The sequence below is a fragment of the Falco rusticolus genome, chromosome 22 (assembly GCF_015220075.1).
Source record: "Falco rusticolus isolate bFalRus1 chromosome 22, bFalRus1.pri, whole genome shotgun sequence".
In the NCBI taxonomy this organism is placed as follows: Eukaryota; Metazoa; Chordata; class Aves; order Falconiformes; family Falconidae; genus Falco; species Falco rusticolus.
The window spans coordinates 397,421-425,072 of NC_051208.1; the positions used below are offsets into that span (position 1 = coordinate 397,421).

At 66.0% G+C, this 27,652-nt stretch overlaps 5 protein-coding genes across 13 annotated transcripts; 1 reads left to right on the plus strand and 4 right to left on the minus strand.

The window, feature by feature from the left end:
- Positions 1-1,586: 1,586 nt before the first annotated feature.
- Positions 1,587-11,581, minus strand: LOC119140571 (mediator of DNA damage checkpoint protein 1-like; the record flags this gene model as incomplete). Its single annotated transcript, XM_037372048.1, has 9 exons — positions 10,984-11,581; positions 10,802-10,858; positions 9,835-10,002; positions 9,470-9,754; positions 9,258-9,335; positions 8,539-8,711; positions 7,282-7,407; positions 4,593-4,703; positions 1,587-1,766 (listed from the first exon to the last, which is right to left on the minus strand). Coding segments are annotated over exons 1-9 (1,743 nt in total), but the record flags the coding sequence as incomplete, so codon positions are not given.
- On the minus strand, positions 11,552-15,133 carry LOC119140572 (transforming acidic coiled-coil-containing protein 2-like). Of its 4 annotated transcripts, none has more exons than XM_037372050.1 (5): positions 15,028-15,133; positions 13,082-13,130; positions 12,937-12,967; positions 12,262-12,853; positions 11,552-12,189 (listed from the first exon to the last, which is right to left on the minus strand). In XM_037372050.1, exons 1-5 carry the CDS (start codon positions 15,097-15,099, stop codon positions 11,581-11,583), a joined length of 1,353 nt encoding a protein of 450 aa, XP_037227947.1. In that variant the 5' UTR covers positions 15,100-15,133; the 3' UTR covers positions 11,552-11,580. The 4 variants fall into 4 exon arrangements, with proteins under 4 accessions (XP_037227947.1, XP_037227949.1, XP_037227946.1 ...); XM_037372052.1 differs by having other exon boundaries at positions 11,552-11,813; positions 11,958-12,853; positions 15,028-15,114; XM_037372049.1 differs by having other exon boundaries at positions 11,552-12,853; positions 15,028-15,114.
- Positions 15,134-15,406: 273 nt separating this feature from the next.
- LOC119140573 (tubulin beta chain) lies at positions 15,407-22,945 on the plus strand. 3 transcript variants are annotated; one of them, XM_037372055.1, is made up of 5 exons: positions 15,407-15,611; positions 19,449-19,557; positions 19,776-19,886; positions 21,090-22,164; positions 22,198-22,945. In XM_037372055.1, the coding sequence occupies exons 1-4, from the start codon at positions 15,555-15,557 to the stop codon at positions 22,145-22,147; spliced, it is 1,335 nt and encodes a 444-aa protein (XP_037227952.1). In that variant the 5' UTR covers positions 15,407-15,554; the 3' UTR covers positions 22,148-22,164; positions 22,198-22,945. The 3 variants fall into 3 exon arrangements, with proteins under 3 accessions (XP_037227952.1, XP_037227951.1, XP_037227950.1); XM_037372054.1 differs by having other exon boundaries at positions 21,090-22,160; positions 22,194-22,945; XM_037372053.1 differs by having other exon boundaries at positions 21,090-22,945.
- Positions 22,235-23,515, minus strand: LOC119140574 (ribosome-binding protein 1-like). Of its 4 annotated transcripts, none has more exons than XM_037372058.1 (3): positions 23,028-23,515; positions 22,900-22,965; positions 22,235-22,837 (listed from the first exon to the last, which is right to left on the minus strand). In XM_037372058.1, exons 2-3 carry the CDS (start codon positions 22,935-22,937, stop codon positions 22,264-22,266), a joined length of 612 nt encoding a protein of 203 aa, XP_037227955.1. In that variant the 5' UTR covers positions 22,938-22,965; positions 23,028-23,515; the 3' UTR covers positions 22,235-22,263. The 4 variants fall into 4 exon arrangements, with proteins under 4 accessions (XP_037227955.1, XP_037227958.1, XP_037227957.1 ...); XM_037372061.1 differs by lacking the exon at positions 23,028-23,515 and having other exon boundaries at positions 22,235-22,683; positions 22,773-22,837; XM_037372060.1 differs by lacking the exon at positions 23,028-23,515 and having other exon boundaries at positions 22,235-22,713; positions 22,773-22,837.
- A 272-nt stretch (positions 23,516-23,787) lies between these two features.
- On the minus strand, positions 23,788-27,647 carry LOC119140588 (flotillin-1-like; the record flags this gene model as incomplete). The annotated part of the gene is made up of 6 exons (XM_037372090.1): positions 23,788-24,276; positions 24,403-24,567; positions 26,123-26,260; positions 26,377-26,422; positions 27,040-27,221; positions 27,333-27,647. Coding segments are annotated over 6 exons (879 nt in total), but the record flags the coding sequence as incomplete, so codon positions are not given.
- Positions 27,648-27,652: the final 5 nt, after the last annotated feature.

The following is a 27,652-nucleotide window of genomic DNA, read 5'->3' on the forward strand; positions in this document are numbered from 1 at the left end:
GCCAGCGCGGGGCTGAAGGCGGCCACCGAGGCCACCGAGGCGACAGCGGTGGCCGCGGTGGGGGCGGCGGTGGCCAGCGAGCGAAGCCGGCGGGCGGCGGTGGCCCGCGAGCCGCTGGGACGCTTGGTGGCCGCCTGTGACGGGGCCACCCGCTTCTACCGTCACCTCTGCTGTCACCTCAAGGACATGGAGGCCACCGTGGCTGCTCTAGCTGCTGGATGTGGTGGCCCTGAGGCTCACGGGGTGGCCCAGGGGGGGCCCGGTGTCCCCAAGGCCACCGCGACCATGGAAGATGGTCCTGGTGTCCCCAAGGCCACCGTGACCACGCAGGTGGGTCCCGGTGTCCCCAAGGACCTGATGGCAGCGGTGACAGTGGCCGAGGCGCTGTGGGACGCCAGCGCCCGCCTGGCCAAGTGTCACCTGCTGGAGGCGCTGAAGGTGGCCCGGGAGCTGTTGACCACCCCTGGTGTCCCCAGTGTCACCGCTGTCACCAGCGTGGCCACCCGCTGCGGCGCTGCCACCGCTGCCCTCGCCGGGCTGCTGCCCCGGGGACCGCGGTAGGGGACAGTGGCTTTGCCACCAACATGTCACCGGCCTCGGTGTCACTTTGTCCCCAACGTGTGTGTGTGTGTGTCCGTGTCACCTCCTGTGTCCCCATGTCACCTCCGTGTCACCTTCCCGTGCCTCCATGTCACCTCCGTGTCACCTCCCGTGTTCCCATGTCACCTCCATGTCACCTTCCCGTGCCTCCGTGTCACCTCCGTGTCACCTCCCGTGTCCCCACGTCACCTCCGTGTCACCTCCCGTGTCCCCACCACTGTCCCTTCCCTGTCCCCAGGGCGGGGGTGGGGTTCCAGGTGTCCCCAAAGCCACCGCAACCACGCAAAGATGTCCCCAAGGGGGACAGCCCATGTCCCCAAGGCCACCCCACGAGGGTCCGGGTGTCCCCAAGGGCCACCATGGCCACGCTGAGGGATCTCCCCCTCCGTGTCCCCCCCCCCGTCACCCCCCCGCGTGTCCCCACGTCCCCTCCTAGTCCCTCCATGTCCCCGTGTCCCCACAAAAGGGGGGAATTCGGGGTCCCCCCTGGGGGAGGTGACACCCCCGTGTCCCCTCAATGGGGGGGGGGGGGGGCGGAATTCGGGGTCCCCCCTGGGGGAGGTGACACCCCCGTGTCCCCCCCCGTGGGGGCAAACCTGGGGTCCCCCACCCCACGGGGGAGGTGACCCCCCCAATGTCCCCCTCCCCACGGGGGAGGTGACACCCCAATGTCCATCCGTCGTCCCCCCCCCCCCCCCGGGCAGGTGACCCCCCCCCCCGCCGTGTGTCCCCCCCCCCCCCCCCCCCCCAAACCACCTTTTTATTAATTTTTGCCACCAAACCCTTTATTGGGGGGGGGTCTCCGGCCGCCGCCGGCTCCTGGCAGGATTTCGGGGAGACCCCCGGGGCTTCCCCCGGCCGCGCCCCCCCCCCGCCGCGTCCCCCCCTCCCCCCCTCCCTCCCGGGGGGGGCCCGGGGGTGCTGGCGGACCCGGGGGTGACACGCGGGTCCCCGGCGGGGGCTGGGGGTGCCGGGGGGGGGGTGGGGGCGGGGGGGGCGCGGGGGGGGGTGGGGGCGGGGGGGCGCAGCAGGAAGGGCTGGAGCTGCAGCTGCTGCCGCAGGAGCCCCGTCAGCAGCAGCTCGGCCGAGGCCAGCGGCAGGTGGGCGCTCAGCGCCGGCGCCCAGCACCCCGCGTCCGCCGCGCACGAGATCACCAACCGCCGCGGCTGGAGGGGGGGAGGGGAGGGGGTGTCACTGGGGGGGGGGGGGGGTCCCCCCGGTCTGGGGTCACCGGGATCCCCCCCGAAACACCAGGACCGCCCCCCCCCCAGCCCCTCCAAACCGAATGTGACCCACCCCCCCCCCCCCCCAGCACCCCGTGCAGGCTGGGGGGAGGGGGCTCACTGGGTGCGGAGGGGGGGGGAGGGGAGGGAGGGGGGGTCACTGGGGGTCCCCCCGGTCTGGGGTCACCGGGATCCCCCCCCAGGAGCACCCCAAAACCCCAGGACCCCCCCCAGCCCCCCAAACCGAATGTGACCCCCCCCCCCCCCCGGCACCCTGTGTCTGCCATGCAGGCTGGGGGGGGGGGGGGAGGGGGTTCACTGGGGGGGGGGAGGGGAGGGGGGGGGGGGGTCACTGGGGGTCCCCTCGGTCTGGGGTCACCGGGATCCCCCCCCAGGAGCACCCCTGAAACCCCAGGACCCCCCCCAGCACCCCGCCCCCACTGCGCAGGCTGGGGGGGGGGGAGGGGGGACACTGGGGGTCCCCTCCCCGGTGGCTCTGGCACCCCCGTGTCCCCTGATGTCCCCAGGTCCCCTCCCCAGTGGCTCTGACACCGAAATGTCCCCTGATGTCCCCTCCCTGGTGGCTCTGGCCCCCCATGTCCCCTGATGTCCCCATGTCCCCTCCCCGGTGGCTCTGGCACCCCAGTGTCCCCTGATGTCCCCTCCCTGGTGGCTCTGGCCCCCCATGTCCCCTGATGTCCCGATGTCCCCTCCCCGGTGGCTCTGGCACCCCAGTGTCCCCTGATGTCCCCTCCCTGGTGGCTCTGGGAGCTCAATGTCCCCTGATGTCCCCACGTCCCCTCCCCAGTGGCTCTGGCATCCCCGTGTCCCCTGATGTCCCCTCCCTGGTGGCTCTGGCCCCCCGTGTCCCCTGATGTCCCCATGTCCCCTCCGCAGTGGCTCTGGCACCCCCGTGTCCCCTGATGTCCCCTCCCCGGTGGCTCTGGCCCCCCATGTCCCCTGATGTCCCCACATCCCCTCCCCAGTGGCTCTGGCACCCCAGTGTCCCCTGACGTCCCCATGTCCCCTCCCCAGTGGCTCTGGGACATCAGTGTCCCCCCATGTCCCCACCCTGGTGGCTCTGGCACCCCAGTGTCCCCTGATGTCCCCTCCCTGGTGGCTCTGGCACCCCAGTGTCCCCTGATGTCCCCACGTCCCCTCCCCAGTGGCTCTGGCACCCCCATGTCCCCTGATGTCCCCTCCCTGGTGGCTCTGGTCCCCCATGTCCCCTGATGTCCCCAGGTCCCCTCCGCAGTGGCTCTGACACCGAAATGTCCCCTGATGTCCCCTCCCTGGTGGCTCTGGCCCCCCATGTCCCCTGATGTCCCCATGTCCCCTCCCCGGTGGCTCTGGCACCCCAGTGTCCCCTGATGTCCCCTCCCTGGTGGCTCTGGCCCCCCGTGTCCCCTGATGTCCCCACATCCCCTCCCCAGTGGCTCTGGCACCCCAGTGTCCCCTGATGTCCCCTGATGTCCCCTCCCCGGTGGCTCTGGCCCCCCATGTCCCCTGATGTCCCCACATCCCCTCCCCAGTGGCTCTGGCACCCCAGTGTCCCCTGACGTCCCCATGTCCCCTCCCCGGTGGCTCTGGGACATCAGTGTCCCCCCATGTCCCCACCCTGGTGGCTCTGGCACCCCAGTGTCCCCTGATGTCCCCTCCCTGGTGGCTCTGGCCCCCCATGTCCCCTGATGTCCCCATGTCCCCTCCCCGGTGGCTGTGGCACCCCAGTGTCCCCTGATGTCCCCATGTCCCCTCCCCGGTGGCTCTGGCACCCCCGTGTCCCCTGATGTCCCCTCCCTGGTGGCTCTGGGAGCTCAATGTCCCCTGATGTCCCCATGTCCCCTCCCCGGTGGCTCTGGCACCCCCGTGTCCCCTGATGTCCCCTCCTGGTGGCTCTGGCCCCCCATGTCCCCTGATGTCCCCACGTCCCCTCCGCAGTGGCTCTGGCACCCCCGTGTCCCCTGATGTCCCCATGTCCCCTCCCTGGTGGCTGTGGCACCCCAGTGTCCCCTGATGTCCCCATGTCCCCTCCCCAGTGGCTGTGGCACCCCAGTGTCCCCTGATGTCCCCATGTCCCCTCCCCAGTGGCTCTGGGACCTCAGTGTCCCCCTGTGTCCCCACCCTGGTGGCTCTGGCCACCCCCGTGTCCCCTGATGTCCCCTCCCTGGTGGCTCTGGCACCCCAGGTCCCCTGATGTCCCCATGTCCCCTCCCTGGTGGCTCTGGCACCCCCGTGTCCCCGGATGTCCCCATGTCCCCTCCCCAGTGGCTCTGGCACCCCCGTGTCCCCTGATGTCCCCTCCCTGGTGGCTCTGGGAGCTCAATGTCCCCTGATGTCCCCATGTCCCCTCCCCGGTGGCTCTGGCACCCCCGTGTCCCCTGATGTCCCCTCCCTGGTGGCTCTGGCCCCCCATGTCCCCTGATGTCCCCATGTCCCCTCCGCAGTGGCTCTGGCACCCCCGTGTCCCCTGATGTCCCCATGTCCCCTCCCTGGTGGCTGTGGCACCCCAGTGTCCCCTGATGTCCCCATGTCCCCTCCCTGGTGGCTCTGGCACCCCCGTGTCCCCTGATGTCCCCACGTCCCCTCCCCAGTGGCTCTGGCACCCCCGTGTCCCCTGATGTCCCCTCCCCGGTGGCTCTGGCACCCCAGTGTCCCCTGATGTCCCCATGTCCCCTCCCCGGTGGCTGTGGCACCCCCGTGTCCCCCCCTCCGGGTGGCCCTGCGCCCCCCTGCCCGCCCCCTCCCCCGCTGTCCCCGCTGTCCCCTCACCTTGTAGGTGCGTGGCATGGTGGGCAGGAAGGTGCCACCGCTGCAGGTGACAATGTCCCTCATGTGCTCGGGCTCGGGGCGCACGTTGGGGGTGACATGGACCTCGTAGCCCTGGGGACACGGAGGGGACATCCCCGTCAGCCCACGCCCGAGCCCCTGGCACGTCCCCTGGGGGACAAGGACACTTTGGGGACACCGGGAACGCCTTGGGGACAAGGTGAAGACACCAAGGGAAACCCCGCGGGGCTGTCCCTCAGGCCACAGGGGTGACAACTTGGGGGACCAGGGACGCTTTTGGGGACAGGCCACCTCAGGGCCACCGGCAAAGGAGGGGACACCCCTCTGGTCACCCCCAACCTCCTCGATGGGACCAAGACCACGTGGGGGACAAGGACATGGAGTCACAGGGCCACCTCCACGGGGCCACCACCTCCACGGGGCCACCACTATGGAGCCACCACCACGGGGCCACCACCATGGAGCTGCCACCACAGGGCCACCACCACCACAGGGTCACCACCACCACGGGGTCACCACCACCACGGGGTCACCATAGGGTCTCCATCATGGGGCCACCACTATGGAGCCACCACCACGGGGCCACCACCATGGAGCTGCCACCACCACAGGGCCACCACCACGAGGCCACCACCACGGAGCCGCCACTACCACGGGGTCACCACAGGGTCTCCATCATGGGGCCACCACTACGGAGCCACCACCACGGGGCCACCTCCACGGGGCCACCACCATGGAGCCGCCACCACCACGGGGCCACCACCACCACGGGGTCACCACGGGGTCACCATCACGGGGCCACCACTATGGAGCCACCACCATGGGGCCACCACCATGGAGCTGCCACCACCACGGGGCCACCACCACCACGGAGCCACCACCACCACCACGAGGCCACCACCATGGGGCCACCACCACGAGGCCACCACCACCACCATGAGGCCACCACCACGGAGCCACCACCACCACAGGGCCACCACCACCACCACGAGGCCACCACCATGGGGCCACCACCACCATGGGGCCACCACAGGGTCTCCATCACAGGGCCACCACTATGGAGCCACCACCATGGGGCCTCCACCACCACAGGGCATCCACCACCACCACGGGGCCACCACCATGGGGCCACCACAGGGTCTCCATCACGGGGCCACCACTATGGAGCCACCACCATGGGGCCACCACCACCACGGGGCCACCACCACCACCATGGGGCCACCACAGGGTCTCCATCACAGGGCCACCACTATGGAGCCACCACCATGGGGCCTCCACCACCACAGGGCATCCACCACCACCACGGGGCCACCACCATGGAGCCACCACCACCACGGGGCCACCACCACCACCACCATGGGGCCACCACAGGGTCTCCATCACGGGGCCACCACTATGGAGCCACCACCATGGGGCCACCACCACCACGGGGCCACCACCACCACCATGGGGCCACCACAGGGTCTCCATCACAGGGCCACCACTATGGAGCCACCACCATGGGGCCTCCACCACCACGGGGCCACCACCACCACGGGGCCACCACAGGGTCTCCATCACAGGGCCACCACTATGGAGCCTCCACCACCACAGGGCATCCACCACCACCACGGGGCCACCACCACCACCACCATGGGGCCACCACAGGGTCTCCATCACGGGGCCACCACTATGGAGCCACCACCACGGGGCCACCACCACCACCATGGGGCCACCACAGGGTCTCCATCACAGGGCCACCACTATGGAGCCACCACCATGGGGCCTCCACCACCACGGGGCCACCACCACCACCACGGGGCCACCACCACCACCACGGGGCCACCACCACCACCACGGGGCCACCACCACCACGGAGCCACCACTACCACGGGGCCACCACCACCACCACGGGGCCACCACCACCACGGGGCCACCACCACCACCACGGAGCCACCACCACCACCACGGGGCCACCACCACCACGGAGCCACCACCACCACCACGAGGCCACCACCACGGGGCCACCACCACCATGGGGCCACCACCACCACGGGGCCACCACCACCACGGGGCCACCACCACCACCACGGGGCCACCACCACCACCACGGGGCCACCACCACCACCACGGGGCCACCACCACCACGGAGCCACCACTACCACGGGGCCACCACCACCACCACGGGGCCACCACCACCACGGGGCCACCACCACCACCACGGAGCCACCACCACCACCACGGGGCCACCACCACCACGAAGCCACCACCACCACCACGAGGCCACCACCACGGGGCCACCACCACCACGGGGCCACCACCACCACGGGGCCACCACCACCACGGGGCCACCACAGGGTCTCCATCACAGGGCCACCACTATGGAGCCTCCACCACCACAGGGCATCCACCACCACAGGGCATCCACCACCACAGGGCATCCACCACCACCACGGGGCCACCACCACCACGGGGCCACCACCACCACCACGGGGCCACCACCACCACGGGGCCACCACCACCACCACGGGGCCACCACCACCACGGGGCCTCCACATCCCACGGAGTGATGTCAGGTGATGCCTCCTGGCCACCTGGCATGGAGTCCCCAGCGGGCTCAGGGGGATGGGACCACCCGTGGAGGAGGTCGGGGTCCCTCGCGGGGGGGGTGGGGACAGCTGGGGACAGTCACCTGGAGCAGGGGGTGGCAGCGGGCGCGGGCCAGCGCCTGGGCCAGGCTGAAGCCGAAGTGACGCTCCTGCTGCTTGTCACGCACCAGGAAGGGACCCGGCGCCAGGACGCGGCCGCTGCGGGCGCTCTGGGGACACGGGGGACACGTGGTGGCACCCCCCACCCCAGGGACCCCCCAAATCCCCCCAGCCCCAAACCACCCCCCTCCCCTGTCCCCAAGGTCCCCCCCTGTCCCCAAGGTCCCCCCCTGTCCCCAAGGTCCCCCTTCTTTGTCCCCAAGGACCACCATGTCCCATGTCCCCAAGGAACCACCCTCCCATGTCCCCAGGGACCACCATGTCCCCAAAGACCACCATGTCCCCAAGGAACCACCATGTCCCATGTCCCCAAGGACCACCCTCCCATGTCCCCAAAGACCACCATGTCCCCAAGGAACCACCATGTCCCCAAAGACCACCATGTCCCATGTCCCCAAGGACCACCCTCCCATGTCCCCAAAGACCACCATGTCCCCAAAGACCACCATGTCCCCAAGGACCCACCATGTCCCATGTCCCCAAGGACCACCATGTCCCCAAGGAACCACCATGTCCCCAAGGAACCACCATGTCCCCAAGGAACCACCATGTCCCATGTCCCCAAGGACCACCATGTCCCCAAGGACCACCCTCCCATGTCCCCAGGGACCACCATGTCCTCAAGGAACCACCATGTCCCATGTCCCCAAGGACCACCATGTCCCCAAGGAACCACCATGTCCCCAAGGAACCACCATGTCCCATGTCCCCCAGGACCACCATGTCTCGAAGGACCACCATGTCCCATGTCCCCAAGGACCACCCTCCCATGTCCCCAAGGACCACCATGTACCCAAAGACCACCTTCCCATGTCCCCAAGGACCACCATGTCCTCAAGGAACCACCATGTCCCATGTCCCCAAGGAACCACCATGTCCCCAAGAAACCACCCTCCCATGCCCCAAAGACCACCATGTCCCCAAGGACCACCATGTCCCCAAGGAACCACCATGTCCCCAAGGACCACCCTCCCATGTCCCCAAGGACCACCATGTCCCCAAGGAACCACCATGTCCCATGTCCCCAAGGACCACCATGTCCCCAGGGTCCACCATGTCCCATGTCCCCAAGGACCACCATGTCCCCAGGGTCCACCATGTCCCATGTCCCCAAGGACCACCCGGTCCCCAGCGATGAATCCTGTCCCCAAGGAACCCCCCCAGCCCTGTCCCCTTGTCACCTTCTCGAGCCACTCAGGAGTGACGATGGGGATGCCGCGGGCCACCGCGCAGAGGAACTTGACGGTGCGTCGGATGCGGTCGGTCACCAGGTGGGTGCAGTCGAAGATGGAGGTGCCCATGGACCCCCGCAGTGTCCTCAGGGCCACCTCCATCCCCGGGGAGGCCACCACCCCTGTGAAGAGCACCTGAGAACATGAGAACACCATGGGGACACCTTGGGGACATCCTTGGGGTAGCCACCACCCTCATGGAGAGTCCCTGGAGATGTGGTGACACCATGGGGCCACCTTGGGGACAACCTTGGGGTGGCCACCACCCCCGTGAAGAACCTCTGGAGATGTGGTGATACCATGGGGCCACCTTGGGGACATCCTTGGGGTGGCCACCAACCCCATGAAGAACCTCTGAAGATGTGGTGACACCATGGGGACATGCTTGGGAGGCCACCAACCCTGTGAAGAGCCCCTGGCGATGTGGGGACATCTTGGGGGCATCCTTGGGGTGGCCACCACCCCCATGGAGAGTCCCTGGAGATGTGGTGACACCATGGGGCCACCTTGGGGACATCCTTGGGGTGGCCACCACCTCCGTGAAGAGCAATTGGAGGTGTGGGGACACCTTGGGGCCACCCCAAGGGGACCACGTGGGGTCGCTGCGACACCCAGAGGTGACACCGGGAGACACCCATGGGTGCTGCCCCTCCTCCCCGCCCCCGTACCTTGAGGGGGGCGGAGCCAGAGCCCCCCCGGGGGCGGAGCTGGGGCCCCTCGACCTCTGGTGGCTTCTCCTCTTCCTCCTGGGGGGGGTGGAGCCACGGCATGAGGCCACGCCCCTCCCAATAGCCCCTTCCCCCTTAAGCCCCGCCCTTATCCTGCCCCCACCAATCAGCAGCCGGAGGGGCGGGGCTTTCCCACCCCAAGCCCCACCTACCTGTCCTTTCCTCCGTGAAGGGGCGTGACCTGTGTGCTGGGGGCGTGGCTTTGAGGGGGGGCGTGGCTTCACTTGCACTTGCTCCTTTGTGACCGGTGGTTCCGGTGGGAGGGGGCGGGCCCGGAGGCGGGGGCTGCACCGTAAGGGGGCGGAGCCAAGGGGTGCTCCTCCTTTTACCTGATTGGCTCCTCCCCTTCCGGCGGCTCCACCCCCTTTGGCCACACCCCCTTGGGTCTTGACCAGGCGCTGGCTGCGGCGGGGCCTCTCCCCCACCTGTGGGGGATTCTTTGGGGGGGGGGGGGGAGGGGTCAGGCCCTGGGTGCCTGGGACCCCCGTGGGGGGCACCCGGGTCCCCTCGCACTCACCTCCTTGGGGGGGGGCACCGGTTCCGCCGGGGGGGGGCTGGGGGCTGGGGGAGGGGGTGGGCGGGGTGGGGGAGGGGCGGGGGGGGGGCTGCTCTTCCTCCTCTTCTTCCTCCTGGTGGGGGCAGAAGAGCTGGGTGGGCTCCTCGGGGTCCCAGCTGGGGGGGGCAGCTGTGGGAGAGCCACTGGGGGGGGGGGGCTCAGGGTCTGGGGGGGGGTCCCCGGTGTGTGTGGGGGGTCCCAGTGTCTGGGGGGGGTCTCAGTGTCTGGGGGGGGGTGGGGTCTGGGGGGGGGGCCCCAGGGTCTGGGGGGGGGGGGGGGGGGCCAGGGTCTGGGGGGGGTCCCAGTGTCCGGGGGTGGGCGGACCTCGACGTTTTGGGGTGAGGACCCTGACGCCTGCAGGGGGGGGGTCCCAGGGTCTGGGGGGGGACACACCCAGCATTGGGGGGGGGTCCCAGTGTCAGGGGTGGGTCCCTGGTGTCTGGGGGGGGTCTCAGTGTCTGGGGGGGGGGTCCCAGTGTCTGGGGGGGGGGTTGTCTCAGTGTCTGGGGGGGGGGGTCCTAGTGTCAGTGGGCCCCTGGTGTCTGGGGGGGGTCCCAGTGTCACGGGGGGGTGTCCCAGTGTCGCGGGGGGGTGTCCCTGGTGTCGGGTGGGGGGTCCCAGTGTCGGGTGGGGGGTCCCAGTGTCGCGGGGGGGGGTCCCTGGCGTCTGGGGTGGGGGGGGGGGAGTCCAAGTGTCCAGGGGGGCCCAGCATCTGGGGGGCGGGACCCCGACGTCTTGGGGTGAGGACCCTGACGCCTGGGGGGGGGGGTCCCAGGGCCTGGGGGGGTGGTCCTTGTGTCTGGGGTGGGGCCCTGGTTTGGGGGGGGTGTCCCAGTGTCCGGGGGGGGCTCCCAGCATCTGCTGGGGGGGGAGGGGGTGCAGTATCTGGAGGGGGGGGGGGGGGCACCCAAGCACCCAGACCCCCTACCCTCATCCGCTGGTGGCAGGAACATCTGGGTGGCCTCGAGGAAGAGGTTGGGGTCTTCTGCGTGGGGGGAGGGAGAACCTTCAGAAGGGTCCCAGGTGTTGGGGGAGGTGCACCCCAACATCTGGGGGAGGAGGGGACACCCCCCCACCCCACCCCCCACCCCCCAGGGTCACCCCGCTTACCCTCGGTGACGCTCTCCGTGTCCCCGGGTCCGCCAGCCGCGTCGCCGTCGCCCCCCGGACGCGGGGACAAAGGTGAGGACGATTGGAGGGGGAAGGGGCCCGTCTCCTCCACATCTGTATCGCTGCCTCTCAGCAGGCCCCCAACATCTGGAGGGGGGGGCTTCTGGAACCCGATACGGCTCCGGAGCCCCCCAACATCTGGAGTGGGGGCCACCTGCTCCGCCTCGGCGAGGCTGATGTTCCCCTCCTCCACATCTGTATCGCTGTCCCCGCCGGAGGCTGCAGAACCGTGGCGGCGGCCGCCAACATCTGGATTCGGGGTCTCCATCACCACAGCTGGATCTTTCCAGAAGTTTGGGGGGGTTTTGGGGTGAGGAACGTGCTGGCTGAGCTCGTCGTCTTCCACGTCGGTGTCGCTGACCACCTCCGGGTTCCGACGTCGTTCCCGGGCGGCCGCTGCAACATCTGGATTTGTCGTCCCCACCCCCCCCCCTTGGCGTGCTGCGGGCAACCCTGCGGCGTTTCCCACAGCCAACATCTGGATGCCCCTCCCCCTCCTCCACATCGGTGTCGCTCTCCGTCACGAGCGCCTGGCGTTTATCGCGGGGTCCTCGGGGGGGTGGGCCCGGGCTCTCGGCCTCCAGATGTGGCTTGGCGGCCGCTCGACGGGGGGGGCGGAGCCCCCACATCTGGATCAGAAAGCTCCTCCTCCACATCTGTATCGCTCTCCAACAGCAGAGCCCCTCGGGCCTCACCGGCGCGGCGGCTTGCGGTCCCCGCCTTCACATCTGGCTCCTTCACATCTGGCTCGCGGGGGGCTGCTCCGGGGCCTTCCAGGCACCCAACATCTGGATTGGAAAGCTCCTCCTCCACATCTGTATCGCTCTCCAACAGCAGAGCCCCTCGGGCCTCACCGGCGCAGCGGCTTGCGGTCCCCGCCTTCACATCTGGCTCGCGGGGGGCTGCTCCGGGGCCTTCCAGGCACCCAACATCTGGATTGGAAAGCTCCTCCTCCACATCTGTATCGCTGTCCACCACGAGCACCCAGCCACCCGCCTGCGAACCTCCAACAGCTGCATTTGGCGCCTTCGCCTCAGGAAGCGGGGGGGTCGCCTCATTTTGGGTCGGCCGATGGGGTTTAGGGTGCCCAACATCTGGCTCGGCGCCGTTCAACTCCACATCTGTATCGCTGTCCGACACGATCACCTGAAGCCCCTTTTGTGAACCTTCAACATCTGCACCGGGGCTCACCCCTTCGATATTTTGGGGTGCCGGTACCTGTCGCCCCGTGCGATGGCTTGGGGGGCATCCAACATCTGGATCGGCTCCACCCCCCTCCACATCTGGATCGCTTTCCGACACGAGCGCCCGGTGCCCGTTTCTGGGCCCTTCAACAGCTGAGGTTGAGTTTTCCAGCTCCACATCTGTATCGCTGTCCCCAAGCACCCAGCACCCTTTTTGGGGACCTCCAACATCTGGATTCGGGCCCCTCTCCTCCACATCTGGCCGGCTGCACGCTTCCAGGGTGGCCCAGCGGCGGTTTGGGTGAAAAAGAGCAGTTTTGGGGGTTGCCTTGACAGCCCTATCGCTTTCAAGAGCGGGGTCGGGGCCTTCCAGATGTTTCGCATCTGGATCGCCCCCCTTCTGGGGGTCCGGCAGGTCATTTGGGGGCTCCCCTTTTAGAACAGCTGTTTTCTTCTCCACATCTGGATCCAGAGCGGTTCGGAGGCCCAAACAATGTTTTTTGGGTCCTCCGACGGCCGGATCCGAGCAGGGGGCAGCCCCATCTGGGAGGTGACCCCCCGCAGGGGTACGGCAGCGCTTGCGGGGTCTCTGAACATCTGGGCGCACATCTGGCTCTGCCGGGCAGCTGCGGAGGCGGGTGCTGGAGGTTCAGGCACCCCAAAATGATCCCGAACCCCCAAAAGGGAACAACATCTGGGGTTCACTTACCTCTCCGGCGTGACCTGGGGCGAGGCAGCACCTGGGGTGGGGGTGGGGCACAGGGTGTTATTGTAGGACCTACGGGAACTCCGGGGGACGGTCCCAGCGGACCCCCAGTTCGGACCCGGATATTGGGGGGCTGGGGGACACCTACCTGTGCTCCCCCCGGTGCTGAGGCCTCGGTGCTCCTTCCGGTGCATGGTCTGAGGAGGGGGGGGAACAACTGCCCCACGGAAACCGTTGCCCCCCCCCTCCAAGTGTCCCCCGTCAGCTATAACTGCCCCCCCTCAAGTCACCGCTGCCCCCCCCAACTGCCCCCCCCAGGTCTAAAGAACCCCCCCAACCACCTCCCCCACTCTCCTACTGCCCCCCCCAGCTTCTAACTGCCCCCCCAAATCGCCAGCCCCCGCCCTGTATCCTGCCCCGGGATCCCCCTATCTGCCCCAGGGACCCCCCCCAAACTGCCCCACAGCCCTGCCAACTGCCCCTTGACCCCCCTGCCTGTCCCAGGGAACCCCCAAACTGCCCCAGGCCCCCCCCCCCAACTTCCCTAAACCCCTCCCAACTGACCCAGGGACCCCCCAAAACTGCCCCACAAGGCCCCCAAGTGCCACAGGAGCCCCCCCCCAACTGCCCCACACCCCTCCAAGTGCCTCAGGAACCCCCCAAACCCCCTTCAAATGCCTCAAACACCCCCTAAACTGCCCCACACCCCTCCCAACCGCCCCAGGGACCCCCCAAAACCGCCCCACACCCCTCCCAACCGCCCCAGGGACCCCCCAAAACCGCCCCACGCCCCTCCCAACCGCCCCAGGGACCCCCCAAAACCGCCCCACGCCCCTCCCAACCGCCCCAGGGACCCCCCAAAACTGCCCCGTACCCCTCCCAACCCCCCCCCGGGCCCCCCCAAAAACCGCCCCACACCCCTCCCAACCGCCCCAGGGACCCCCAAAACGCCCCACACCCCTCCCACCGCCCCAGGACCCCCCAAAACCGCCCCGTACCCCTCCCAACCGCCCCAGGGACCCCCCAAAAACCGCCCCGTACTCCTCCCAACTGCCCCAGGGACCCCCCAAAACCGCCCCGTACCCCTCCCAACCGCCCCAGGACCCCCCAAAACCGCCCCCACACCCCTCCCAACCGCCCCAGACCCCCCAAAACCGCCCCCACCCGTAACCCCTCCCAACCGCCCATGACCCCCCAAAACCGCCCCACCCCCCTCCCAACCGCCCCAGGGACCCCCCAAAACCGCCCCGTACCCTCCCAACCGCCCCAGGACCCCCAAAACTGCCCCTACCCCTCCAACCGCCCCAGGGACCCCCCAAAACCGCCCCACACCCCTCCCAACCGCCCCAGGGACCCCCCAAAACCGCCCCACACCCCTCCCAACCGCCCCAGGGACCCCCCAAAACCGCCCCACACCCCTCCCAACCGCCCCAGGGACCCCCCAAAACCGCCCCACACCCCTCCCAACCGCCCCAGGGACCCCCCAAAACCGCCCCACACCCCTCCCAACCGCCCCAGGGACCCCCCAAAACCGCCCCGTACCCCTCCCAACCGCCCCAGGGACCCCCCAAAAACCCCCCCTACCCCTCCCACCGCCCCAGGGACCCCCAAAACCGCCCCGTACCCCTCCCAACCGCCCCAGGGACCCCTCCCAACCGCCCCACACCCCTCCCAACCGCCCCAGGGACCCCCCAAAACCGCCCCACACCCCTCCCAACCGCCCCAGGGACCCCCCAAAACCGCCCCGTACCCCTCCCAACCGCCCCAGGGACCCCCCAAAACTGCCCCGTACCCCTCCCAACCGCCCCAGGGACCCCCCAAAACCGCCCCGTACTCCTCCCAACCGCCCCAGGGACCCCCCAAAACCGCCCCACACCCCTTCCAACTGCGCTTCGATCCCCCAGTTGCCCCAGCGACCCTCCCGAGCTGCCCCCCAAGGCCCCCAACTGCCCCTCGACCCCTCCAAGTGCTTCAGGGACCCCCCAAAATACCTCAGGGATCCCCAGACTGTCCCGGGACACCCCCAAATTACCTCGGGACCCCCCAAAATGCCTCAGGGACCCCGTAACGGCCTCAGAAGGCCCCCGCGCTCACCTCTCCCGCGCCATCGCCTCCAGGCCCCGCCCTCAACCCCATTGGCCGCCGCCGCCCGGCGTCACCGCCCATCGGCCTTCTTATTGGCTATCGGCCGCGTCAGTCCAGCGCGGAGCATCGAGAAGGGGCAGGGACGGTCCTCCGAGCACGGCGGCGCGGCGGTGGGCGGTGCTACCATAGAGAGTGGCGCGCAGAGCGTCCGCCCCGGAGCCATAGAAAGCTGATAGAGCGGCCACAGTCGAAGGGGCGGTGCGAGCGGCCAGAGTGGGCGTGGCCTCCTGCCCGCGCCGTCCAATGGGAGCGCGGCCAGCGGGCGGTGCCGTCCAATGGGAGCGCGGGGCCGGCCGCCGCCGCTTTGTCTATATGAGGCGCCGCGGGGCCGCGGGAGCCGCCATTGTCGCCGCTGCCGAGCTCGTGGTAGGGCTCGCGCCTTAAAGGGGCCGCGCCACCGAATCACCCAGCAAGGACCGGGTGGGGCCCACCGCTCCGGCACCGTTACCGCGCCCAGCCCGACCCACGCTGCCACCATGAGGGAGATCGTCCACATCCAGGCGGGCCAGTGCGGCAACCAGATCGGGGCTAAGGTGAACAGCGGGCGGGCGGCGTCGGGCCATAGTGATGGGTGCCCTTCCCCCCCCCCCCCCTTTCCATTCTTCCCACCCACCGCGGCGCAGCCCCTTTTAAGAAGCTCCTCCCCCCCCCCCCCCCCCCCTCCCGCGCAGACAAAGGCGGACCCGAATCGGGGCGATTTCAGCCTAAAATCTAATTTTTCCCGCCCGGCCGGGGTCTGAAATGAAAAGCGCGGCCTTGAAATAGGGGGGTGCGGGGTGAAAACGAAGTGGCTCGGCCCCAAAATGGAGGTTTCTAGCCTCAAAATGGGGGCGCCCCGCCCATCCCCCTCTTCTTCTCACGCGGCCCCAAAATGGCGGTTTCCCGCCGCGCCTCAGGGCAGCTTCCCCGGAATGCGTCTTTCTAGCCCTAAAACTGCACTTATTACCAGAAAAAAGCTAATTTTCCTGCCCTTAAACGCCCCCTTCACGATATTAGACCTAAAGTCACAGTTTTTTTCCTGATCGGGGAATTTTGAGCCATGAAACGGCAGCTAAAAAACTAAAAAAATCAGGGTTTTCGCCTCAAAACTGGCGTTTTCACACATGCCTGCCCCAAGGGATGGCTTCAGAGCCGAAATTGCGCCATTTTTACCTCAGAAAATTAGATTTTCGCCTCAAAAACGCGGCATCCTGCCCCTTGCAGCCTGTTCAGCCCCAGAATGGCGGGTCTCTGCCCGCCCAAAAAAGGGGTTCGCCCCCCTCTGATGAGGGATTTTGGCCACAAAATAGGCGCAGCCCGCTCTAAAACGAGAATTTTGGTGCCTCAAAATTAAGTTTTCTGCCCCCAAATCAGGGCGTGCCGCCCACAGCGATCTCTGACCCGAAACAAGGGGTTCCTGCCCCCCAAAAAAAGCCCGAAATGCGGGTTTTTAGCCCCGAAATGCGGGTTTTCAGCCCCGGAGTAGGGGCGTGCCGCCTCTAAAGAGGCTCTTTTAACTCCAAAAAGGGAATTTTCGCCTCCAAAACGGGATTCTTTTGTCCCAGGAGAAAAATATTTCTTTTCCAGCCCTAAAAGAAAGGCTGGGGATGCAAAATAAGAGATTTTCCAGCCCATAAATGGAGGGTTTTGGCCTCAAAATCGGTCTTTCCGGCCACTACACGGTAATTATTCGTACTAGAAATAAGCTTTTTTTCCCCTTAAACGGTATTTTTTAGCCCTAAAATGGGCATTTCTGCCCCTGCAAAAGAGAGGATAGCCCACAGATAAAGGTTTTAAGCCCCAAAATGCGGGGGTTTTGTCAGAAAAATACTTTTTTTGCAGCGCTAGAGGAAGGTTTTCTGCCCCCCACAAGCTTTTCCCAGCCCCAAAATGGAGGTTGTGAGTCTCAGTCAGATCTTTGTTCTACGAAATCCCGTTTTTTCGGTCCCCGAAGAGGTTTAATTGTGCCTGAAAATTCATTTTTAAGGATCGAAGGAGTTTTTCAACCCCGAAAAAAGAGGGTTTTGGTGCCTTTTTTTTTTTTTTTTTTTTTTTTTCCCCCTCCAGTCCAAAGGGGCATTTTTCGCAGCTAAAATGGGGGATTTCAGCCCCCAAAATGGAGGTATCCAGCCCCAAAATGGAGGTCCTCGGTTAAAGAATAGCATCTTTGTACTCCCAAATGCGGTTTTTTCTCCCCTAGATTAAGGAATTCTGCTCGAAATTAGAGATTTTTTTAAATCCCCAAAGAGTTCGGGTTTTTTTTTTTAAATAAAAAATGCTGCTTTTGTACCCAAAATAGCTGATTTAGGCCTTAAAATAGGGTCTTTTCCATGCCGGAATGTGGTTTTTTTTTTCCTTCACAATAAGGTTTCCGCTCCTTCACATTTTTCTCAGCCCCCAAGAGGATTTTTTTAAAACCAAAATCAAGCGTCCCCTTCTTAAACGACAATTTTTTGTGCTAAAACGGACGTTTTCGGCCCCAGAAGAGGATTTTTGTCTCCAAACCGGCTTTTTAGCCCCCCAAAATGGAGGTTTTCAGCGCCGGAATAGGATCTTTGTTCTCAGAAATGCCTAAAATGAAGCTTTTTTTAATCTCCAAACGTATTTTTTCTGCCCCGGAATGGGATTTTCAACCTCAAAATAGCAATTTTTAGCTCTAAAATAGGCTTTCCACACTCCAGAATTAATTTATTTTTTTTTTAGCTCTAAATTAAAACGTTTTTTTTTGCAAGAAGCATTTCTTAGCCCCCAAACCAAACTTTCCAGCCGCAGAATTCGTTATTTTCCCCTCAACGTGCACTTTTTGATGACAAATTTAAAATTTTTAATCACAAAATGCTGTCTTTTCTGCCCTGAACGGTTATTTTTGACCAAAATTCGTAATTTTAGCTCACTAAAACCTGCAGCATTTGAACACCCCTAGATGCGGATTTTCAGGTTCCGGAATGACGATTTTTTAACCCAATCGACGTTTTTCAGCCAGTAGTCCAAAACTGCGGGTTTTTGGCCCGTTTTCACCCGCAGGGCGTGGCCCTGCCCCCCCCTCCCCATGACCTTGGGGATGCTGGGGTCCCTAGGGTGCCTGCCCATCCCCCACCCTTTGTTCCCGGCTGCCCCACCCCCACAGTGGGTAGATTTTAAGGAGAAAAATTGAATTTTTTGAAATTGTTTTTTTTATGAATGAATTTGGGGGGGGGGTGGAGAAAGAGGAAAAAAAAGGCAAATTTAGGGGGTTTTGGAAATTAACGTTTTTTGGAAGTGCCTCCGCAATTCAAACGCTGTTTCCGGTTCCCGCCCGCCTGTTCTGTGCGGGTGAGGCGTGGCCCCGTGGCCACGCCCCTGCGGTGAGTGAGGCCACGCCTCCTTAGGACTGGGTCCCACCTTCCTGAGGCTGGCCCCGCCCTCTTTGGCCACATCCCACCCCCGGATTGGTCCTTCTCCACTTCGCTCCGCCCCCAAGGCTGGGTTTCCTCAAGGTGTCACTCTTCCAGTGAGGCCCCTCCCCCTTGGGCTGTTTCTTCCAATGACAGTCCACGTTCTTTCAAGGTTCCGCCCCCTGGATTTCTTCTTCCAATGAGGTTTCCCCTCCTCCTACAGGTTCCACCTAATTGGAGGGACACCCTGACCAAGCTCCACCCTCTGCGTAGCCCCTGCCCCCCCCAGGGAGCATCCAGCCCCCCCGGCCCCCTCCCACCCCCCTACAGGAGGGTCCAGCCCCCTCCCACCCACTGCCCACCCCTCACAGGGAGGGTCCAGGCCCCCCTGTCCCCTCCCCCAGGAGGGTCCTGGACCCTTCCCAGCCCCCTCCCACACACCCCCCAGGAGGGTCTAACCCCCTCCCACCAACTGCCCACCCTTCCCAGTGAGGATCCAGATCCCCAGCACCCACCCACACCCCCTCAGGGTGTTCCAGCCTCCTCCCACCCACTGCCCACCCTTCTCAGTGAGGGTCCAACCCTCCCCTCCCCACCCCCCCCCTCCCTCCCGGCCCCCTCTCCCCACCCCCCCCGCCAGCAGGGTCTGACCCCCTCCCACCCACTGCCCACCCCCCCCAGGAGGGTCCAGCCCCCTCCCACCCACTGCCCACCCCACACAGGAAGGGTCCAGCCTCCCCCCGGCCCCCTCCCACCCCCTCCAGGAGGGTCCGGCCCCCTCCCACCCACTGTCCACCCCTCCCAGTGAGGGTCTGGCCCCCTCCCCCCCACTGCCCACCCCTCCCAGTGAGGGTCCAGCCCCCTCCCCCCCCCCACAGGAGGGTCCCCCCCCCCTCCCAGCCACTGCCGACCCCCCAAGGGAGGCTGCAGCCCCCCGTAGGGGGGAGGCCCAGGTGGGCATGGGGGAGGGGGGTGTCCAGGGCCTCCCTGACCCCCCCCCCCCCGTCTTCCCCCCAGTTCTGGGAGGTGATCAGCGACGAACACGGCATCGACCCCACCGGCACTTACCATGGCGACAGCGACCTCCAGCTGGACCGCATCAGCGTCTACTACAACGAGGCCACCGGTACAGTGTCACCTCCCTCGTGTCACCCCCCCCGTCCCCATCCCCCCCCTCCACCCCCCCTGTTGAGACCCACCACGCTCAGCTCACCCATCCCCCTCCGCCGCCTCAGGTTTTTAGGGGTGGTTTCTGGGGGTGAGGGGTGGGCGATGGGGTGTTGTCACCATCGTGTGTGTGTCCCCCTCCCCCCCCCCCCCTTGGTGACACTGTGATGTCCCCAGGGGGTAAGTACGTGCCAAGGGCCATCCTGGTGGATCTGGAGCCGGGCACCATGGACTCGGTGCGCTCAGGACCTTTTGGGCAGATCTTCCGGCCAGACAACTTTGTTTTCGGTGAGTCCCCGTGTCCCCCGGTGTCCCTTGAGGTCCCCCAATGTCCCTTGGTGTCCCCTGTGTCCTCCTCGGTCACCCTGAGGTGCTCAGGGTGGCACTTCCCTTCGTTTGGTGGCTACAGAGGTCTTGGTGGTGGCTCCTTGGTGACCATCACCATGGGGTGGGGTGGCAGGTCCCAGTTGTCCCCTTCTTGGTGGCCACGGTCTCTGCCCTGTGTCCCCAGAACTGCCACCCTTTGGTTCTTAGGGGGGTTATTGGGGTCCCCAAAGGGGCTGAGGGGTCCCCAAACTGGGGGGGTGAGGACCTCAGCGTACCCATGGGTGGCCTTAGGAGAACGGTGGAGGTCCCCAAGGAGCTTCGGGTGCCCAAGGGTGGGCTTGAGGTCCCCAAGAAGGTCTACAAGGTCCTTTGTGTCCCCAAGGAGAGTGGTGGCCCCCACCATCCTCAAGAGTGGGTTGGGGGTCCCCAAGGGTCAACCCAACAAGGGTGGTGGAGGTGCCTCAGGTGCTTGAGGGTGTGATGGAGGTCCCCAGGGCCATCAGTGTGCCCAAGGGTTTGCCAGTTGTCCCCAAAGCCACCGGTGGATGTCCCCAAGGAGTGTCAAGTCCCCATGCGTGGGCTGGATGTCCCCAAGGAGCTCAGGGTCCCCAAGGGTTGGCTGGATGTCCCCAAGGGTTTGCTAGATGTCCTCAAAGCCACTGGTAGATGTCCCCGAGGAGCTTGGGGTCCTCAAGGGTCGGATGGATGTCCTCAAGGCCACTGGTGGTTGTCCCCAAGGGTTGGGTTTGCTAGATGTCTCCAAAGCCACTGGTGGATGTCCCCAAGGAGCTTGGGGTCCCCAAGGGTTGGGTGGATGTCCCCAAGGGTTGGGTGGATGTCCCCAAGGCCACTGGTGGATGTCCCCAAGGGTTGGGTGGATGTCCCCAAGGGTTGGGTGGATGTCCCCAAGGCCACTGGTGGATGTCCCCAAGGGTTGGGTGGATGTCCTCAAGGCCACTGGTGGATGTCCCCAAGGGTTGGGTTGGATGGATGTCCCCAAGGAGGTGGTGAGAGGCCCCCACGGGTGACACCACAGTCCGCGAGGTGCCCCAGGTCACTTTGAAGCTCCCCGTGGCTGGGCCGGAGGTTCTCCCAGTTGACCTGGAAGACCCCATGGGTGCTCCTCCCTGATGTCCACCCCCCCGCCCCGTGTCCCCGTCCCAGGCCAGAGCGGCGCGGGCAACAACTGGGCCAAAGGTCACTACACGGAGGGGGCGGAGCTGGTGGACTCGGTCCTGGACGTGGTGCGGAAGGAGGCGGAGAGCTGCGACTGCCTGCAGGGCTTCCAGCTGACCCACTCGTTGGGTGGTGGCACCGGCTCTGGCATGGGCACCCTCCTCATCTCCAAAATCCGCGAGGAATATCCCGACCGCATCATGAACACCTTCAGCGTCGTCCCCTCCCCCAAGGTGTCGGACACGGTGGTGGAACCCTACAACGCCACCTTGTCCGTCCACCAGCTGGTGGAGAACACGGACGAGACCTACTGCATCGACAACGAAGCCCTCTACGACATCTGCTTCCGCACCCTCAAGTTGACCACCCCCACCTACGGCGACCTCAACCACCTCGTCTCCGCCACCATGAGCGGCGTCACCACCTGCTTGCGTTTCCCCGGCCAGCTCAACGCCGACCTACGGAAATTGGCCGTCAACATGGTGCCCTTCCCCCGCCTCCACTTCTTCATGCCGGGTTTCGCTCCCTTGACGTCCCGCGGCAGCCAGCAGTACCGCGCCCTCACCGTCCCCGAGCTCACCCAGCAAGTTTTCGACGCCAAAAACATGATGGCCGCCTGCGACCCCCGCCACGGCCGCTACCTGACGGTGGCCGCCGTCTTCCGCGGCCGCATGTCCATGAAGGAGGTGGACGAGCAGATGTTGAACGTGCAGAACAAGAACAGCTCCTACTTCGTCGAGTGGATCCCCAACAACGTCAAGACGGCCGTCTGCGACATCCCGCCGCGCGGCCTGAAGATGGCCGTCACCTTCATCGGCAACAGCACCGCCATCCAGGAGCTCTTCAAGCGCATCTCGGAGCAGTTCACCGCCATGTTCCGCCGCAAGGCCTTCCTCCACTGGTACACGGGGGAGGGGATGGACGAGATGGAGTTCACCGAGGCCGAGAGCAACATGAACGACCTCGTCTCCGAGTACCAGCAGTACCAGGACGCCACCGCCGAGGAGGAGGAGGACTTCGGGGAAGAGGCCGAAGAAGAGGCCTGAGGGCCCTCGTCCTTCAGCGTCATCCTCGGAGAGCACTCGGCCGTCGTCGTCGTCGTCTTCGGAGAGCCCTCGTCCTCCCACCGTTGTCCTCGGAGAGCCCTCGGCCTTCAGCGTCGTCATCCTTGTCCTTCGGCATCAGCATCCTCAGCCTTCATCGTCGTCCTCTGAGAGCCCCTGGTCTTCATCATCGTCCTTGGAGAGCCCCTGGTCTTCATCATCGTCCTTGGAGAGCCCCTGGTCTTCATCATCGTCCTTGGAGAGCCCCTGGTCTTCATCATTGTCCTTGGAGAGCCCCTGGTCTTCATCATTGTCCTTGGAGAGCCCCTGGTCTTCATCGTTGTCCTCGGAGAGCCCCTGGTCTTCATTGTCGTCCTCGGAGAGTCCTTGGTCTTCCTCGTCATCCTCGGAGAGCTCTTGGCCTTCATCGTCATCCTTGGAGACCCCTCGGCCTTCATCATCATCATCCTTGGAGACCCCTCGGCCACCATCCTCAGAGCACCCTCAGCCTTCACCATTGTCACCACAAAGCTCCTGGCCTTCACCATCGTCCTCTGAGAGCCCTTGGCCTTCACCATCGTCACCAAAACTACTTGGCCTTCCTTATGGTCCTTGGAGAGCTCCTGGCCACCATCATCATCCTCGGAGAGCCCTTGGCCTTCATCATTGCCATCAGGAAGCTCTTGGCCGCCAGCGTGGTTGTCCCCAAAGCCCTCGGCCTTCATCATCGTCATCCAGAGCATCCTTGGCCTTCGTCGTCATCATCTGGAGTGTCCTTGGCCTTCATCTTCATCCTCCTCCTCCTCTGAAGAGCCCTCGGCCTTCACCGTCATCACGAGTCCTTCACCACTGGCCCCGGAGAGTCCCAGTTCTTCAGCGCGGCCTTTGTCACTGTCACCGTCACCATCGAGCCCTCGGCCTCCATCATCATCATCGACCTCCTGTCCTTCATCACTGGGGCCTCCTCCTCCGGCACCCCCCCAGCCCATCCCCCCTCCGCCCCCAGAAGGTCCCTGTCACCGCAAAGCCACCGTCCCCTCCCCTGTGTCACCCCCCCCCTCCCCCACCGGGGGGTGACGTCACCGTTAAATTATTGCAGCCCCCTGGCACCAATTTCACCCCGTTTTCACCCAAACCCACCGCTCCAGCTGCGGGGGGGCTGGCGGGTGGCCCGATGTCCCCGTGTCCCCAGCTGGGGGCTCTCCTGTCCCCTCTTGTGTCCCCTCCCCCCCCCCTCCTCGATCCATCCTGGTTTGGTTCATTTTTGGGTCATTTCTTTTCCCCTTTTTAAACTTTTTTTTTTTTTTTTTTTTTTCATATTGAAAAGCCGCCCCCGGGCGAGGAATAAACCCGGGATGTTAAAGCCACCACCGTGTCCTTCGCTGTCACTTGTCCCCTTCCTGTCACTGCGGGGGCCCGTGTCCCCTCCCCCCCCAATCCCTGGGGGCATCCCCTGTTCCTTCCAGGTCCCCACAGCCTTAGGGGTCCCCTCCCCCCCCCCCCCCAGCGTCAGCCACATCAGTGTCACCTCTGGTAACACCCCACCCCCCCTCCGGGTCCTCCACTTGTCCCCGTGTCCCCTCCCTTGTCCCCTCTGGGGTCCCCAGACGCCCCCTCCCCCCACCCTGAGAAGGACCCAGCTCTGGGGGGTGCAGGCGCAGCAGCTTTAATCACTTGGGGACAAGGGGACATGGCCCCCGCCCTGGGGACAGGCCAGCGGGTGGGAGGGTGGCACTTCAGGCACAGGGTGGCACCTGGGGGGTGGTGGCACCTCGCAGGCAGGGTGACACTGGGAGGGAGTGTCACTGGGGGGGGGTGGCACTTTGGGGACAGCATCACAGTGGGGTGGTGGCACCTCGCAGGCGGGGTGACAGTGGGGCACAATGTCACCATGGGGACACGAGCTCAGGGAGTGGTGGCACCTGGGGGATAGTGTCACTGGGGGGGTGGTGGCACTTCGGGGACATGAGCTCCGGGGGTGGTGGCACCTCGCAGGCAGGGTGACACCGGGGCACAGTGTCACAGGGAGGTGGTGGCACCTCGCAGGCAGGGTGACACCAGAACGGGGAGTGGCACTTTGGGGACACGGTGGCAGCGGCTCAGGCCTGGCACTCCGACTTCTTCTGGGTGGCCTGTGGGGACAGAGCAGGGGGGGGGGACACACTGAGGGGTGGTCCCCGCCGTGTGTGTCCCCCCCCACCTCAGGGGACCCCAGGTGTGTCCCCTCCCCCACCCAGGTGACACCCCTGTCCCCTGACCTGGGTGACGCTGACGCCCGTCAGGGCCTCGACGGCGGCGGGCAGGCGGGTGACAACGTCCAGGATCTCCCCCGGGAGCCGCGACACCCCGATGTCCCCGGAGCCACCGGCCACCAGCGTCACTCGCCGCGTCTCCAGCAGCGGCTGCGCCACCGCCTCTGCCACCTGCCCCCCGAAACGGCCGCCGTCACCCCAAAATCTGCCCCTGGCACCCCCAAAATCCCCGCATCTACCCCCAAAATCCACCTGCAGCACCACCAACTCCCGCCTGTTCTAAAATCACCATATTTTGCCCCAAAATTCCCCCAAAACCTGCCCACAGCACCCCCAAATCTCACTTGTTCCAAAATCAACATGTTTCGCCTCAAAATATTCCCTCAGTCCCCCCAAAATCCCCAGATCTCCCCCTAAAACCTGCCTCTGGCACCCCCAGATCCCACCTGTTCCAAAATCACCGTATTTTGCCCCGAAATATTCCCTCAGCCCCCCAAACTCCACCTGCAGCACCCCCAACTCCCGCCTGTTCCAAAATCACCATATTTTGCCCCAAAATTCCCCCAAAACCTGCCCACAGCACCCCCAAATCTCACTTGTTCCAAAATCAGCATGTTTTGCCCCGAAATATTCCCTCAGCCCCCCAAAATCCACCTGCAGCACCCCCAACTCCCACCTGTTCCAAAATCACCAAGTTTTCCCCCAAAATATTCCCTCAGGCCCCCCAAAATCCCCGGATCTACCCCCAAAACCTGCCTCTGGCACCCCCAAATATCACCTGTTCCAAAATCACCGTATTTTGCCCCAAAATACTCCCTCAGTCCCCCCAAAATCCCCGGATCTCCCCCCAAACCCTGCCCTGTGGCGCCCCCAAATATCGCCTGTTCCAAAATCACCATCTTTCACCCCAAAAACCACTCCCTCACCACCCCCCAAATCCCCTTTTTCCACCCCAAAACCCGCCCCTTGCACCCCCAAACCCTCCCTGCTCAGCTGTCCCAAAATCGCCACCTTTTACCCCAAACTCCTCCTGCGACCCCAAAAACACCCTGCCCCCCCCCAACTGCCCCACCCCCCCATGGAGACACCCCCCCCCCCGCCCATCTGCCCCACCCCCCCATGGAGACACACACCCCACCCCCCCCCCAACCCCCCCCACCCCCCCGACCATCTGCCCCACCCCCCCTGGAGACCCCCCCAACCCCCCGCCCATCTGCCCCACCCCCCCATGGAGACCCCCCCCCAACCCCCCCGCCCAACTGCCCCACCCCCCCATGGAGACCCCCCCCCCAACCCCCCCGCCCATCTGCCCCACCCCCCCCATGGAGACCCCCCCCCCAACCCCCCCGCCCAACTGCCCCACCCCCCCCATGGAGACCCCCCCCCAACCCCCCCGCCCATCTGCCCCACCCCCCCATGGAGAACCCCCCCCCAACTGCCCCACCCCCCCCATGGAGACCCCCCCCCAACCCCCCCCGCCCATCTGCCCCACCCCCCCATGGAGACCCCCCCCCCCAAACTGCCCCACCCCCCCATGGAGACCCCACCCCCCAACCCGCCCCACCCCCCCATGGAGACCCCACCCCCCAACCCCCCCCAACTGCCCCACCCCCCCATGGAGACCCCACCCCCACGGAGGGACCCCAACCCCCCCCCAGACCCCCCAAACTGCCCCCACCCCCACGGAAGGACCCCAAATCCCCCCCCCCCCCGAGCCCCTCCCCACCTGGGGCAGGCGCTGCAGCACCATGTCGACGACGGCGGCGTCCTGGTACTGCCGGAACGCCTCCGCCTTGGCCGCCGTCTGCGCCGCCTCCGCCCGCGCCCGCGCCGCCACCGCTGCCGCTCGCGCTGCCCCCGTCACCTGCGGGGCGGGGAAGGGGCCATGCCTTGCGGCTCCGCCCCCTGCCTGTGGCTCCGCCCCCTGCCCCACCCCAGCGGGGGCGTGACACACCCCCCCCCCCCCCCCTTCGGACTCACCCTCATGGCTTCGGCCTCCGCCTCCGCCTGCATCATCACCTGCAAGCTGTAGAGGGGCGTGGCTTGAGAGGGGGCGGGGCTTGGTGGGAGGGGGCGGGGCTTTCCCGGGGGGCGGGGCCTCATGGTAAAAGGGCCTTAAAAGGGACACAGCCACACCAGGCTCGTGCCTGGGGGGGGGGGGGGGTGGGGCCTGCGAAGGGGCAGGGCTGCTTTAAACGGGTCGCTTCAGGGTCGTGGGGGGCGTGGCTTACTGGGAGGGGCGGGGCTCCCTTTAAAAGAGCATCACCTCAAGGCAGAGTGGTGGGGCCCACAATATGGGGCGGGGCTTCTTTAAAGGGGCAATGCCTCCCTTAAAGGGAAAACGGCTCCACCCAAGGGGGTGGGACCCACCAAGGTGGGGGCGTGGTTTGGTAGAAAGGGGCGGGGCTCCCCTTTAAAGGGGCAACGGCTACACCCAAGGGAGTGGTACCCACCAAAGTGGTGCGACCCATCAAGGTGGGGGTGTGGCTTAGTGGAAAAGGGTGGGGCTCCCCTTTAAAGGGGCAATGCTTCCCTTAAAGGGGCCATGGCTTTGCCCAGGGTGGTGGGGGGCAGAAGCTGGGGGGGGGACGGACACGGGGGGACGGACGACACACGACTTGCCAGTGTGGGGGCAGGGCTCACCGCTGGGCCTCGGCCAGGCGCTCCAGGCGGTAACGCTCAGCCTCGGCGGGTTTACGGACAGTGGCCTCCAGCTCGCGCTCACGGCGGCCGATCTCATGCTCCTGCAGCTGCACCTGCTGCGCTCGCTCCACCACCTGCACCTGCGCCCGCTGCTCCTCGATCTGCTGCTTCGTCCTCGCCACCTGCGCCCGCGGCACCCCCTCAGCCCTGCGATGGCCCCCAGGCGGGCGGGGAGGGGGAGGGGTGGACCCAGGCAGTCAGGAGGTGGGGGGACACCCAGGTGTCTGTCGCACCTGCAGCTGGTAGGCCAGGTCGGCCTGGGCCTTGCGGGCGCTGACGGCGGCGTCGCACAGCGCCTGCTGCACCTGGAAGTCGCGCTGGGCCTGTGCCATCGCCGTCTCGCTCAGCAGCTGCGCCGAGACCTGCTCCTGGCGCGCCCGTGCCTCCTGCGGGGACACAGGGACGTGGGGGGACACTGGGGCGGCACGGGGACAAGGGGGGACGCTGGGAGGTTGGGGGCGGGGCACGGAGACGCTGGGACATTGTACGTGGCGATGGGGGACACGAGGGGTGGGGGTGCGGGGACACCGTGGGGCTGGAGAGGTGGGGGGAC

Bases quoted from the DNA above. Each gene is read 5' to 3' on its own strand.
- LOC119140572 (XM_037372049.1), bottom strand. From the start codon at position 15,099: ATGGGCGGTGACGCCGGGCGGCGGCGGCCAATGGGGTTGAGGGCGGGG. The intron at 13,131-15,027 runs GTGAGCGCGGGG...CCCCCTCCTCAG, and splicing joins GAGGCGATGGCGCGGGAGAG to ACCATGCACCGGAAGGAGCA. The intron at 12,854-12,936 runs GTAAGTGAACCC...CCGCCTCCGCAG, and splicing joins CCCCAGGTCACGCCGGAGAG to CTGCCCGGCAGAGCCAGATG.
- LOC119140574 (XM_037372058.1), bottom strand. From the start codon at position 22,937: ATGAAGATGAAGGCCAAGGACACTCCAGATGATGACGA. The intron at 22,838-22,899 runs CGAAGGCCAAGG...GGACAACCACGC, and splicing joins GACACTCCAGATGATGACGA to TGGCGGCCAAGAGCTTCCTG.
- LOC119140573 (XM_037372053.1), top strand. From the start codon at position 15,555: ATGAGGGAGATCGTCCACATCCAGGCGGGCCAGTGCGGCAACCAGATC. The intron at 15,612-19,448 runs GTGAACAGCGGG...TCTTCCCCCCAG, and splicing joins GCAACCAGATCGGGGCTAAG to TTCTGGGAGGTGATCAGCGA. The intron at 19,558-19,775 runs GTACAGTGTCAC...TGATGTCCCCAG, and splicing joins CTACTACAACGAGGCCACCG to GGGGTAAGTACGTGCCAAGG.